This window comes from Lentinus tigrinus (genome assembly GCF_003813185.1).
Source record: "Lentinus tigrinus ALCF2SS1-7 unplaced genomic scaffold L226scaffold_17, whole genome shotgun sequence".
Taxonomy (NCBI): domain Eukaryota; kingdom Fungi; phylum Basidiomycota; class Agaricomycetes; order Polyporales; family Polyporaceae; genus Lentinus; species Lentinus tigrinus.
This window is the reverse complement of record NW_027137926.1, coordinates 233,636-247,104: the sequence shown is the minus strand read 5'-3', so window position 1 is coordinate 247,104 and position 13,469 is coordinate 233,636. Positions and strand designations below refer to the sequence as shown.

The 13,469-nt window shown below is 55.9% G+C and overlaps 5 protein-coding genes across 5 annotated transcripts; 4 read left to right on the top strand and 1 right to left on the bottom strand.

Moving 5' to 3' along the window:
• Nucleotides 1-546: 546 nt before the first annotated feature.
• On the top strand, nt 547-1,104 carry L226DRAFT_536201 (uncharacterized protein; the record flags this gene model as incomplete). Its single annotated transcript, XM_067681064.1, has 1 exon — nt 547-1,104. A coding segment is annotated over one exon (222 nt), but the record flags the coding sequence as incomplete, so codon positions are not given.
• A 3,257-nt stretch (nt 1,105-4,361) lies between these two features.
• L226DRAFT_465239 (uncharacterized protein) lies at nt 4,362-5,242 on the top strand (the record flags this gene model as incomplete). The annotated part of the gene is made up of 3 exons (XM_067675904.1): nt 4,362-4,385; nt 4,448-4,684; nt 4,742-5,242. The coding sequence occupies 3 exons, from the start codon at nt 4,362-4,364 to the stop codon at nt 5,240-5,242; spliced, it is 762 nt and encodes a 253-aa protein (XP_067534088.1).
• An 853-nt stretch (nt 5,243-6,095) lies between these two features.
• L226DRAFT_510350 (uncharacterized protein) lies at nt 6,096-9,552 on the bottom strand. The gene is made up of 11 exons (XM_067678255.1): nt 9,350-9,552; nt 9,234-9,293; nt 8,728-8,779; nt 8,225-8,675; nt 7,952-8,171; nt 7,414-7,896; nt 7,251-7,360; nt 6,940-7,186; nt 6,808-6,874; nt 6,496-6,727; nt 6,096-6,432 (listed from the first exon to the last, which is right to left on the bottom strand). Exons 1-11 carry the CDS (start codon nt 9,500-9,502, stop codon nt 6,414-6,416), a joined length of 2,094 nt encoding a protein of 697 aa, XP_067534087.1. The 5' UTR covers nt 9,503-9,552; the 3' UTR covers nt 6,096-6,413.
• Nucleotides 9,553-9,998: 446 nt separating this feature from the next.
• L226DRAFT_572188 (uncharacterized protein) lies at nt 9,999-11,380 on the top strand (the record flags this gene model as incomplete). Its single annotated transcript, XM_067684649.1, has 5 exons — nt 9,999-10,185; nt 10,242-10,536; nt 10,589-10,745; nt 10,800-10,900; nt 10,951-11,380. The coding sequence occupies 5 exons, from the start codon at nt 9,999-10,001 to the stop codon at nt 11,378-11,380; spliced, it is 1,170 nt and encodes a 389-aa protein (XP_067534086.1).
• Nucleotides 11,381-12,181: 801 nt separating this feature from the next.
• Nucleotides 12,182-13,398, top strand: L226DRAFT_572187 (NAD-P-binding protein; the record flags this gene model as incomplete). The annotated part of the gene is made up of 8 exons (XM_067684648.1): nt 12,182-12,460; nt 12,525-12,684; nt 12,745-12,771; nt 12,832-12,897; nt 12,953-13,021; nt 13,083-13,135; nt 13,206-13,302; nt 13,358-13,398. The coding sequence occupies 8 exons, from the start codon at nt 12,182-12,184 to the stop codon at nt 13,396-13,398; spliced, it is 792 nt and encodes a 263-aa protein (XP_067534085.1).
• Between the last annotated feature and the right edge of the window lie 71 nt (nt 13,399-13,469).

Below are 13,469 nucleotides of genomic sequence, written 5' to 3'. Positions count from 1 at the left end.
GACTCCGGAGTAAGCTCTGGAGAGAAACGGTGCAACCAGCGCTATCTGCCGCTCCTCTCGGTCCCAGGCGGGGCGACACGCCTTTGTCCGCTGTCGAGGAAAGAAGGCCTCGCAAGACAGGAAGACAGGACCGTAGCAGGGGCCCCATCCCCGTCTCGAGACTGGCGGCGTGCATGATGCGGTAGCGGTGAAGGCGGCCACCGTCTGCGACTCGCCGCCCGCGGGGCATCACAAAACCTTGCGCCTGTACTATAGTGCATGGCCATACATGTAGACAATGCCAATACATATATTCAGTGACGATGTATGATCAGCGTGTTCTCAGAAGACCGCCAGTATGGTCATACTGGGAAGCAATGATCGTACAAGCGCCGCGTATGGTAGCGCATGATCATACCTCCGCGGTGTGCTACCATACCAGTATGGTGTGCTATCATACCACCAAAGGCAAGAACAGGTGCAATCCGGGTCTATGCACTTGTAACGAGATCATTCCATAGTATTATGCGAAGGAGACGTATATTATGTTTGTGGCCAGCTACTGAAGTTACAAGTACACTAAGCATATTTGCGACTGAAGAGACGGCAAACGAGAGACTTGGTAGTGATGAGACAGTGTACCGGAACATTAACAATCCGGTTGCGCAGGACCAGGGCTGCAAGCAAGGACCAAAGAACATAACTCACCTCAGGAGAGAGCAGATGACGTGAGGTGGGAAGAGGGAAATTGCCACCAGGTGAACCCAACCGACGAGAAGAGGAGATAGTCACAGAACCGTGTTCAGGCCCAGGGAGCAAGCAATGATAAGACTGGGCAGATAGAGACAATACTGGATGGTGTGAACTCACAAGGAATGCCGCATACAGCTGCTCGCCCAAATCATGAAATGAGGGGCGGTAAGAAAAATGCGACTTCCCGCCGCCCGGACTTGCCTGGGCCAAAGAGACAGTTCATATATGCGCGCCCCGGAAGGACGTACGCGCACAGGAACTCATTGGAACAGAGTGCGTACCTTGCTCTTCAGCTCCCCCTAAACCATGTACTCACGGCGAATACTGCACCATAATCCATCGACGCGGAGTCTTGGTCAGCGCTGTCAGCAAGGTGTGGCAACTGCTGGAGAAGCTGCCGACGTGAGCTTGAGTGTAGGCAACAGCGAGGTCGACCAGCTGTAGGAGGGTCGAGCGAGAGGATGACAGTGGTCAGAGGTCAAGAAGGCGGCGGCGACGAACAGTAGCACGAACACGCTTATGTATGGCCGCCACGCCGGGAGAGCGCGTGACGTCATCTTCAAGTCAAGCGCGTTCTCCGACTCGAGTCGGAGTCCTTTCAATTTTCCCCAACTCCTAGTCCGACCCCGGCCTGTCTCCGCAAACTCACTTATTAGCGGCACATGTATGGCGTACTAATATCCGACTACACACCTCGCTGGCAAACGACTATGTACGTTCATTGATATTCGGCGCCGACGCTGCTCTTCGTATGCGCCGAAGCTGTGCGATCATACGTCGTAGCCGCCGAAGCCGTGCTACCATACCCCACGGCCGCTGAAACTGTGCTACCATACTCTGCGTCCCCCGATCCCGTACTACCACTCCTCATAGCCGACTACGATGTACGTCCATGCGCTACCATCCTCGGTAGGCAACTGTAACGTGTTCTCTGACCAGCCGCAGTTTGCTGATGGGTAACATGCCATAATCCCGAGCACACATCAATCCCTTTGCATCGATGACCGCTGACCGCTTGGATCTCAGCTTGGGCGCGAGATGATCGAGATCCCGTTCTTACAGCTCACGGTGGCAATATTGGAATTGGGAAATCAGCCCGATTGCGAAACCGCTACTGGGGTGCCACGGAGAAGATACGCGGGGCGTGGCGGTAGGACTGGTATAACCACATGGCCCGGAATGGAGGTGCGTGAACAAGAAAATTTTGCTGTCGCGTTACATGCGAAAAAAGTTCGACTCCTTGCGTCTACAGCAGCTGATCATGCCGTCTACCAGGTGTGAAGAATAAACCCTCTGTCACATCGCTGCCGGTGCCCGCCACTGGGCGGGCACAAACGGCGAACCCTCGATCGCTTCATCATGTCCTGCTGGGGATATTCGAGCCCAGCGGCGCTCGCGAAACGCTCGCGGAATTCGGATCCCATTTTCATCACCTGGGATCCCGGATTCAAGATCAGCTTCGAATCCTGTGGCGTCACTGCCGAGTCGCAGCAGACGGACTGCCAGCCTGAGCCTTGGGGAGAGGGGCCCGGTCCCATGGCGGGACGGCGGCAGGAGCTCTCTGTATCTTCATATCTCTTTATCTCTTGTTTCTCTTACGAGGAAACTGACTGCGCATTCAAGATATAGGGCTGCTGCAGAGGCACGCGGCAGCGGACGACAGATTGCTTCCATGGTCAATGATGCACAACGTTCACACAGACTCGAGGAAGGCAATGTCATAATCAACAGTGCAATTCCATCAATATTCGAGTTCCTTCCAACCCGGTTCAACGGGCGGCGCATTCAAGTTGGCATTGACATCCGCACGTGTGCGAGATACCCGGTGGTCGGTGTAGCAGTAGCGTCTCACGTACATCGGACCATAGACCCTGACAATGAAGTATGTCCTCTTCTCCCCCGCCGAGCGGCGAAATGAACAGCACGTATGCAAGATACTTGGGCCCGTGTGCGTCCCGCTCTCCTTCGGCGCGCCAGAGCTTCTAGGCAATGCAGACATGTACTGTATCCTGCCCGGCGTGAAGGTCCGCCAGGGGGTCCGCAGCCAAGAAGGCTTCCGACGAGCCGACGTCGAAACAGTGATGGTTCCGGGTGCTGCCATGTGCTAGCGACTGTTGCGTCGTCGCGCGAAGTTTCAGGTTGGGCCAGCAGCCAAATTCGCGGAGCACGCGGGCGTTCCTTTATTGCATTGCAGATCCCAGACACGCGTCGGTAACGTGATGAAATACCGGACAGGGCGGTGGTCGAGCGTCGGGCCTCGAGACGCTGGGAGACCGTTCGATGCCGTTGTCCGGAACCTTACTATGGTTTCGGGCTTGGAACGTCGAGGATGGAGGTTTTCCGAGGTCGGATCGGTGGCAGGTGTACAACGCCCTCGTGAGACCTTTCGAGCAACGGGCACAGGTGGTGTACGGAAGCATTGTCTGTTCATTGAAGTGGATAAGGAACAGGTACCGCAGCCCTGTTCTGCAGACATGGGAGCTTCGGCTGTGGCAACAAACCTAACCTCAGGGACGTCACGGTGTTGTCGCTCCCATGCATCAGCATGCATCGTCACGGCACCGGAAGAGCTGCAGCCACATGGCAAAGACTACTCTAGATGGATCGTAAGCACTCAAATATCCAAGTGAAGCCGAGTGGTGTTTCACGGCACCTTTTGCCGCTTACGGCGGGAGCGGAACAGTTCGGAGGCGCCCAAGCAGCATTATGGCACAAGCCGGTGGCACCGACACTCCTTCTGCGACGCGCCAGAGACGCGCTCACACCGTCTCGTCTTCGCCTCTCTGTCGACAGGAGCTCATCAGGCGCTGTGTCCGACCTTGTGCACCGGCCACACTGCTTGCACGCCGTTGCTTCGTTGCCAGCTCACGACACAGATAATCGCTGAGACGCCCAGGTAAGGCAACAGCGCGATGATCACATGGATGCATTGTGGGCGTACGCTGATTTGGGAAACATAGGCAGGGCTGTTGTTGGTTAGTTTGGGTTATGCATTGTCGCGCTGCGAGATGCTGCCCAGCGTGGGATGTCTTTTGTCTCCTCGGCTGCGGAAGCGTTACTTGCGGCGTCTGGGGGCGTCAGGAAGATCGGCCACGCGCATGCCACACGACGGCCGTGGGGGGCACACGCTGCCCGGGAGCGCCAAGGCGTCTGCTATTGTTCTGGCTTCTGGAATGTTGCGGTCACCGGAGCATCGTACTCGTGGACGAGGAGATCTGCGTATCCGGAGTACGGGCAACGGAGGTATGTGTGCTTGGGAATGGGAATCGACGACGACGACGGGGTTACCTGGCGAGGTGGATCAGTGATGCGCACCTGCGAGCGGCGTGAGGCGGGAATGGGCACGCTCGGAGACGGGGCTGGCGGGCGGGCTGATGCAGATGGGCACTGGGGGAATACAACGCGCGGAGGTGAGCCAGGGTGAGCCGCGTACAGCCCTTTGTTTTCCAAACACGGACAGCGCTGCAGGCCCCGGCGTCTCGGTCCGCCTACTGCCTTGTCCCTAATATGGGAGCTGTTGTACAACGCATTCGCGTTCTTATACCCTCCGGCCGCAGATGGGTTGCCCCAGAATACCCCCCTCTCCCTCCCCCGTCCATCCTGTGCACCCATTGATATCACGCCTCATCATGTCATCCTCGGTCTGCTCCCATGTAAGTACCCTCTCCATATCATAACCTCCCATTGATCCTCATAACTGATGCGCTATCCACAGGGTTCCTACCCCACGAGCACCGATAGCCTGCTGCTAGAGCAGCCCTGCGGCTCCCATCGCGTAAAGTTCAGAGGCGCCGGCGACCATGCCCCATACGACTTCGCGCTCGAGACCGACGACCGCGCAGTCGATGTCTCCCTCGTCCTCCCCCACTACCGCGCACATCATCAGCCGTACGACCACCGGCTGAGTATGTACGTCGGGACGGACTCTAGCGCACCAATGAAGGTCAAAGTGGTACGTCCGCTCTGCGCGACCTGGTCATTTCTCGCGCTAACCACCTCCCGCCACCAGTGCCGCAAGTTCACCCCGACACGGACAACGAAGTTCAAGCTCGAGGTGCACTCCACATCGACATCGGATGTGACCATCTGGCTCCCCTCCGACTTCAAGGGCCACATCCACCGCTCCTCGTCCTGCAAGAAGGTCTCCTTCTCCGCAGGCTTCACGAACCGCATCCTGCGCAACGTCTGCCTCACCCAGTCGCGCCGTCCTTCCGTCGTCTCCATGACCGACCACCGCTTCTCCGAGATCTACGTCTCGGACGGACATGCGCCCGACAGCGAAAAATACCCGAGCACATACGGGGCAGTGAACGTCGGCGCGGGACCCTGGGACGAGGACGAGGTCGTCATCGAGACCGCGGGCACCGTCACGTTCCGCATGTGGGACATCCACCGCGGCGAGCCCGAGGCCCGCTGCCGTGAGGCCTGCAAGCGCGCGTTTGGGCTCGGGTGGTGTTCGAAGCGGAGCCCCGAGGTTGCCATCGACTGGGACTTCCTCCTCGAGGACTGAGTGCGGCGGAGGCTCTTGGCACCTTCCCCCCAGGCCACGCTAGCCTGCATGCCCTGCGTCACGATTCTCCGCACCTCGCCGCGTCTCTCACGCTTTCCCTACTTCCATTCCTCCCTTGGCTTCCTGGCCACGCATCTCCGCCCTTCTCCCGTTCGCAGCTGCCTCCGTCCCTGCACTCGCTCTCGTACTTATCTCCCCTCAACCTTCTCTTCGTTTGCACATACCATGCCATGCGACTGTGACACTTGTCTCATCCCCGGCGCCCGCCCCAGGGCTCCGTTCTATAGCGCTATATTTCCATATTCCCAGGTTCCCCCGCACACGCACACTGTAGCATCAGCACATCTCTCTTCACGCTAGACTCCCACTGCCTCTATTGCCTCTCTCTCTGCCTCTGTAGCATCACCAGCACATAGCTTTCATTTTCCTGCCCCGCCCGCCCGCCCGCAACCAGGTTGCCACCGCGACCGTACGCTTAGCACCCTTAATTCTATCATTATGATGCGCCGCCAGTTGGGCTGGCCGCGCTTCTGACCTGTTACTTAGCATGTAGTAGCCAACGTTAACGATAACGTCACCCGCACCCCCCCACGCGTCTGCTACCTGCCGTACCCGTCCCCATGTCCCACCTTCGACTTCGTTCCTCGGGACCCACGTTCACGTTAACCTAGTTATCCTCCCTGCCAGGATGTACATGCACGTACTTATATGATCTGCATGCCATGCTTCCTTCCATCGATGTACACACGAGATTCGAATATGAATTGCGCCCTCGAGAGCGCGTTATGCATCTGGCCCCATGATCGCGGCCCTGGAGGACAACGAGGATTCCATTTACAAGGACCCTGGGGGACCGTGCCTGCGTGTTCCCCGGATAGGCTCAGAGTCAAAGCTTACGCCATGCGCCTCGCGCGCGAGCTTGTCGCTGACAGCCTTCCCCACCCCAGGGGCCAGAATGTCAGACCCTATCCTCAGGGTCATCAGATTCTCGAGCGACCTTCTCCGTACACGACACCTGCTCGACTCCCGAGTATGCCCCAACTAGAGAACAACATCTAGAATAGGCCAAAGAATGTATACAGGAGGGTATTGTAGAGTACGCATATGCAACAGGAAAGCACAAAGAAGAAAGACCGTCCGTCCGCCTTCCGCATCACGCCCCGGCGGGTCCTTACACGCTCGCGACGATCCTGTAGCACGAGTTCATGAGTATCGTTCTGCAGCATGTCATTAGAACAAGAAAAGACACGTACTCTTCGGCCTTGTTGAGGGCCTGGATCATCGACACGACCTCCTTGCGGCGGTTGACGACGTACTCGGACTCCTTGAGGAGGTCGTCGAGCACCTCGGGCTTGTAGAGCTCCTGCAGCAGCTCGCGCTGGAGGTTCTCCTTCGAATGGTTCACGAGCGTGAGCGTGATCGCCTTGGGGACCATATCGATCATCTCGCGCTTCACGATGTTGAAGTAGGAGTGGATGAGGAGCTCTGCACGGGGTGGGTATCACCGGTCAGGGTCAGAGTGGTTTTGTGGACGCAAGGCACGGGAAGTGAAGGGCGACACGCACTGATGACCTCCGTCTCCATCGTCTCGCGCTCGTTCAGCGCAGCCTGGGGCTTGATGACTGCAGGGGGCTGTCGAGCGAAAGTGGGCATCAGCGCGCTGGGTCATTGACACACTCCGCATGATTCGGACTCACCGCCTCCATGACTGCGGCGCCCTTCTTCTTGGGCTGGTTCTTGGCGAAGAACGATCCGAAGAAGCTCTGCTCCTCCTTTGAGTCGACGTCGAGATCGCGGTTGTTGTTCAACGTGGCCGCGGACACCTTCTTAGAGTCGTGCGGCTGCTGGGGCTTGTTGGCGTTCAGCCGATCGGTAACGATCGACATAGCCTTGTGGCCGTTGAGGAAATCGGGGTGGGTCGTGTTCACATAGCATGCTTGCATTCTGGATACAACACGCATGTAAACCATGAATTCTCCTAGGAAGAGCATGTATGATGTTTACGTACGCAACTAGGTCGCTGACAAGTTTCGTTGTTGGGCCCATCGAAGTCTTGAAGAAGCTGACGACGACGGAGTTGAAACGGTCTCGGAGGGCAGGGAAGCGCCGGAACGCTTGCTACACATAAAGGTTCAGTGGATACTTCGAACCAGGTAAAAGCGCATACTCACAATCTTCGAGAGGTTTTGACCTAGGATACGGATGAGCTCGTCATAGATGAGCTGGCAACACTTCAGCGACGGCTCCTCCAATCTCCGGATCTGCTGCTTGACGATAATCTCGAATGCTTGTGTTCCGACAAACAGTGAAGGCGTCGAACCCGAGGAATTGTAGAGGATCGTGCGGATGTCGCCATCCTTGACCTGGTCGAACGGGTCGATGGTTTTGATGCCGTTGTTGAACAGCTCATGGAACACAAAGCTGATACGTGCACCACCAGAGAGCTCGTTCAGCGAGAGATCGTTCGTGTTACCATCGATCGTTGTCCGGAACTCCGAGCAGAACTCCGTGATCACGGACAAGACGATATTTGACGAGCTGCCTTCTCCGAGCGCACCACCCAGCGTCTGCAGCTCTGCGTTGTACTTCTGCAATTGCTGCGAGATCCGCGCCTTGATGTCCGGCAGCGTCGCGCGGATGTGCGCCATGAGGATCTGATTGATTCATGAGCTTCACGTGGTATCGAGGTAGGCTACGCATAACACATACCACATTCAGCTTGCGGGCAAGGAAAGGCGTTCCGCAGTACTGCGCCTTGTTGGAGTACGATGGGTGGGTCTCGAAGAATTTACGCTCGGCCTCCAGGGCAGAACTGATTGACTTGTTAATGTCGATGTCACGCTGGCCACGGTTCACTACCGGTACATATCCCAGTCGGAGAGGAATGACGCGGCCCGCGAGGATATCGACGACGTCAGTTCCCTGGTCCCTGGGGTTGAGTTCAATAACGGCACGGCTCTAGAGATGCATCGAGACACTTACATCAGGTCGACTTTCGTCAAAACACCAATCGTCCGCTGGCCCTCCGGATCGACCTCCCGCGCCAACTTCAACCCATCCGAGTTCGCCAAGTCTGTGTTGGCTGCGGTGACGGCAAGAATGATACAAGCTGGTCTCGAGATATACTTGAGCAGCATGTCCCTGATCTGCTTCTCGATATCGCGGGGCTGGTCGCCGACCGGAACCTTTGTCAAGCCAGGCAGGTCGACGAGCGTGAGGGTAAGGACGTTCGGGGAGAAGATACGCAGGTTGATGGGGAGCGGGGAGATGCCTGCATTCTTGCCCGTCTTCGCTTCAGTATCCCGAACGATTTCTTCCCTGATCTTGTTAAAGTCGTAGAACTTCTGGCCAGGAAGGTGGAGGAATTCGCCCCATTCATCCGGGTTGGCTTTAGCATCACCCCCCGACGTCAGATCCTCGCCGTCAACCTTGGCTGAGGTACAGTAAGTAGGAATGCCCTGGTTATAAACAATGCCCTAACGTACCGTTACCGTTCTGTTGGGTATGTGTGGGTTTCCTGTTGATGAGTTGCAAGACCTGGAAAATAGATATATGAGTTCCTGGTCACCCCAATCAGCCATTCTCTGCCAGATGATGTCCGTATGCCAGAGAAAGGCACTCATAGCATCGAGGGATGAAGCTTCGACATGACGCCATACACTACGTCAAGATGGGGAGGGGGATGAACAGCAGAGCACACAGACTCCCCCGAAGATGAACAACCGGGCTTCTGAGATGCTGCAATGTTCGTTGCGCACATCTCAGGGACCCCCGCTAAGCACAGAACCCAAGTTGGCGTATTCTAGTGCACGCAGGACGAGCGCCGTACAGGTTGCAGCCAATTTCGGAGTATTGGGAGCCCAAACCACTCGCCACACCTTTACACGGCGCCATTCGGAGGAGCTATCATGCAGGTGTAACAGGAACAATAGGTGGAGAAAAGCGCGTCTGGCAGAGAAAATGGCTCGCATAACAATCAGGATGCACGCACCAATGGTCGCCTGGTCACAATACCCGTCCCTCGGGGCAAGAAATCCCGTCCGACAATGTTCTTAATAGCAATTACGCGTCAACTTGAGGTCCTTGGAGATATGCACAGACACGCACCTCGAGCACACTACTCTTTCCGCTACTCTGACTTCCAAGCACACATATCTGCGGAAGGTCTATTTGTGATGCGTTTGAGCCGACCGCGGAGAAGACATCTTGAAGCTTGTTGACGACGTTGACAATTTCTGTACCAAGACCTGAGGTCGCCATGGTTGAAAGGTGAGGAGGGGAGGGGAGAGAGATGGAGAAAGAGGAGAAAGATGGACACGCCGGCCGCGGACGTCTGTGGTCATAAAGACGCGCGTCGTTCAATGGGCGCTTACCAAGCACAGCAGCCGCAGCTTCCTGCCAGTGCTCGACTGCGCCCCACCTTTTTCACCTCTTCCAGCTCCCTCTGCTTTCCTGTCTGTGTCAACTAATGCAAGTTGTGATTCCGTTCAGACTCACTTGTCATTCTTTGGCCCCCATTGATGATATGACTACGCGTCATAGAGCCAAAGCCCGAGCTAGAATACAAACCCACAATTGGGAGACTACTATGCATCTTCGGGCTACGACCTTGCCTTAGAATCGTGCGGGGACGTACCAGCTTTGACCTGCGCAAGATGGGGGCCTTGAGAGGCAGTACTAACCGCTTTGTCCGTATGCCGCTTAAAGTGAGACTTGCAGAAGGACAGATACATTCGAGCGCACCTCCGAGACCCCCATGAACGAACCACTCACCTCTGTCGAGGCTGCTTTGGCAGCCTCACTGAATCCAGGTAGCGTTCGTGACATCTGCTTATACGCCTTCTCGAAGAAATCCAAGTCCAACGGTGTGGTCAAGATACACCGCCCGCTACCGGTCGTTGCAGTGGGATCTGTCCTGAAGAAGACCGCTCGCTTTGCCGACGGTGCGTACTGCATTGCCAGATATATGACGGCATCTGGTGCTTACGTCTCTTAACAGTGTTAGGCTTGGCCTCCACAGACTATCCAATTGACTCGGGACAGCGTCGACCTCAAGACCAGCAATTCGCTATTCTGCAGGCGGGGCAAGGTTCTGGGTACGACTATGAATCGGACAGCGATCTCGACGAGGAGGAGCAGAATGACTCGGATTGCTTGTCGAAGGATGGTCTACTATCCGAGAGCATCGACCTCTCGGCTGTTGGTGCAAAACACGTCGAGTTGGAAGAGGTCAAGACATCTCAAGACGTTAGCAAGTACCGCGCGATCATGGTGCCGAACGTCGCCTACAGGACGTCAGTGTTTCATTGACTAAATGGTATGGTTCCATCTCACCACCGCTTGTAGCCTACGCGCTGGCGTCTTCTTCATGTATACCGGCAAGGTCAGGTTTCTCCCGCTGCGGTCGCAAGGGATCGAAAAACGGCAAAACGAGTTGCGCGCTCTCGAGTCAGCCGGTATCCCGGCCTGTTCCCCCAAGGCGCTGTATCGTTTTGCGGATACCGTGAGTGCCATGACCTGTTTAATTGTTAGTCGCATTTGTGACCAAACCGTCTAGTTCGACATGAAGGATCTCCGGCAGTGCGCGGCGAACGCGATCACCCATCGCCTCTCTCCGGAGAACATAGTGGATGAGGTATTCTCGAGTTTCTTCTGCAGGTGAGTGCGGTCGAAATAAGGATGTCGATCGGACTCAAGTTGTGCTGCAGGTATGAAGACTTGCACAGGCGGGCGATGAATATCATCGGGTTCTTGTACGACAACCCCGCGGTCCAGCAATCGCTCCAGCGCCTGATCCCGAGGATCGTGAAGGGTGAACTTCCCCACGCAGGGCCAACGCTTGTCGCACTTTTTCGAATGCAGAAGATCAATGCTCCTCGTCGGGTAGGCAGAGTTGCTACCGAATTAGCTGCGCAGTCCACCCCAGGGATCCACGACGGCTCGTCACTGTGTGGCACTACCCTCAATGCTAGTGCTCAGTCCTTCCAGCCAAAGGAGCTTCCTTCAACCACATCTGCGTTCAGTTTAAACGCTCCTGATCCATCTACCAGCCGGTCAACCCTGAAGTCACCCGTATCCCGTCCTCGGGGGCCCGAGCCCCGTCCTCCGACCTTTCTTCATGCACCACTGAAGTTTTGAATATGCCTTATGTCTCGGCACGGCCCTTGCCTTAGATTACTCACTGTTCATCTTGTATCGCTGCAATTCATCACGCTGTTTCTGAGCAGTCGCCCGTGGGCCGACTACCAACGAGCATATGACCCACAGGGCATCGCAGGTATGTGGCACGCTCAGCTGCTAGTCTACCACCATGAAGACTGCCGGACTGGTCAGTATGTTCTCCTGTCGATGTCGGCCCATTGTGACATTTCTCGGTAGAACATATGGGCTCTGAGTCTATTCACTAGTGTTGGCCACAGCTCCATGCCAGAGAGGCATCCTGTTATCCCGGTCATGTTGGTTCCTTTCGCTTTCATGCCTTTAACCAAGACTAATGCACGATGCTCCATCATAGCGCCCTCCGACGATGAGTTCAGTGTGTTTCCTAGTCGTCCATTTGGAATCCTTGGTTTCCTCATATATTTGGAGGCCACGCCACTGTGAGTCAGCCTGGCTCGCGACAGAACACTTGCGGTCGATGCCGATGCCTTGCCCAAAACGGCCCAGGACGAGGTATGTACTATATCATCGGCTACCACGTCGACGCCACTACCGGTCGGTGCGTTCAAGTGCCCGCGAATCACTGTCACCTTTGCACGATGTTCTCCGACTGCACGTCGTACACTTCCTAATTATAACACAGCTATCCGGGGGTACCGCCAATGTGGCATTTGCGTAAGTTCAATCCAGCCGCTTTCGCCGGACAAGAACTCGACTTGATTTCACTCATAAGCTCGGTTGCCCTGCACAGTTTCTGTCACCAGCTTCAATCACCCTCACATGGCTTCTTCGTCGCCCCAAAGCAACCCTCCTCGTATCGCTATCGTCACCGGGGCTGCGCAAGGCATAGGAGAGGCTATCGCTCTCCGCCTCGCCGACGACGGTCTTGACGTTGCGGTGGCCGACCTTCCGTCAAAGCGCGTACAGCTGGAAGGTGTGGCGAGTGCCATCGAGGCCAAGGGACGACGTGCTCTCGTCCTGGTGGGAGATATCACAGTCGAGGAAGACGTTGCCGCTGTAGTCGCCAAGACGGTGGAGGAACTCGGCGGCCTGGACGTTGTGAGCACTGACCATTCATGTAAAGTTTGATGTATTCATTTTGGACTGACATCCACACTTGCAGATGGTTGCCAATGCAGGCGTATTTGTGTCGATACCCTTCGTGGATATGACTGTGGAGGAGCTGAACAGGGTACTGCGAGTCAACGTGTGTGGCTCGATGTTGTGCTTCCAACACGCAGCACGGCAGATGATCCAACAAGGTCGCGGAGGACGCATCATTGGTTTGTCTTATTTCCCCGAGGTTGGTTGGGCTTCAGAATTCCAAGCTGACTCTTCCGTAGGAGCGTCGTCCCTGGGAGGCAAACGAGGTGAGTTATCAAGCTCAAGTGGGGTTTGTATTCTGACAGACGATGATGCCTCATGGCCAGGATTTCCGAGCGCTACGGCCTACGTTGCGTCAAAGTTCGCAGTACGGGGTTTAGCGCAATGTGTCGGTAGGTGCAAGGAGCTTCTCTATGCAGTATAGAACACTCACACGCGTTATACCAGCTACGGAGTTGTGGGAGCACAACATCACCGTGAACACATATGCCCCCGGCGTCGCTGCTACACCGATGAGTTCGTCATGAAACCGCCATCGATGTTCATCCATGGTCCTTGTACTCACATGTTCCGCTAGCTTCTCATCCAGATGACGCGAAGAACGGCGGGACCGCTGCTACCCTATTCAAGGTGTGTAAGTGAGGCGTTTGCGGCAGACATCTTATTCACAAGATGTCTCGACTCTCGGCCTGTTATCCAGAACACCGGTATGCCGATTGACACGAAGCTAGTCCCGGTGTCGGAGGTAGCAGAATTGGTCGCGTACCTTGCGAAGCCAGAGACTTCATCTGTCACTGGTGAGCTGTTCCTTTGACTGGTGGTGGTAACATTCGGTCTTCTGAACTCTTGCAGGTCAATGTTTCAGTATCAACAACGGTCTTCACATGGACTGAGAAGAGTGAAGCGTAACCGCTACTCGTCGCTTTTGTGTTTGTACATCAGAATCGTGATCATCCCATACGTT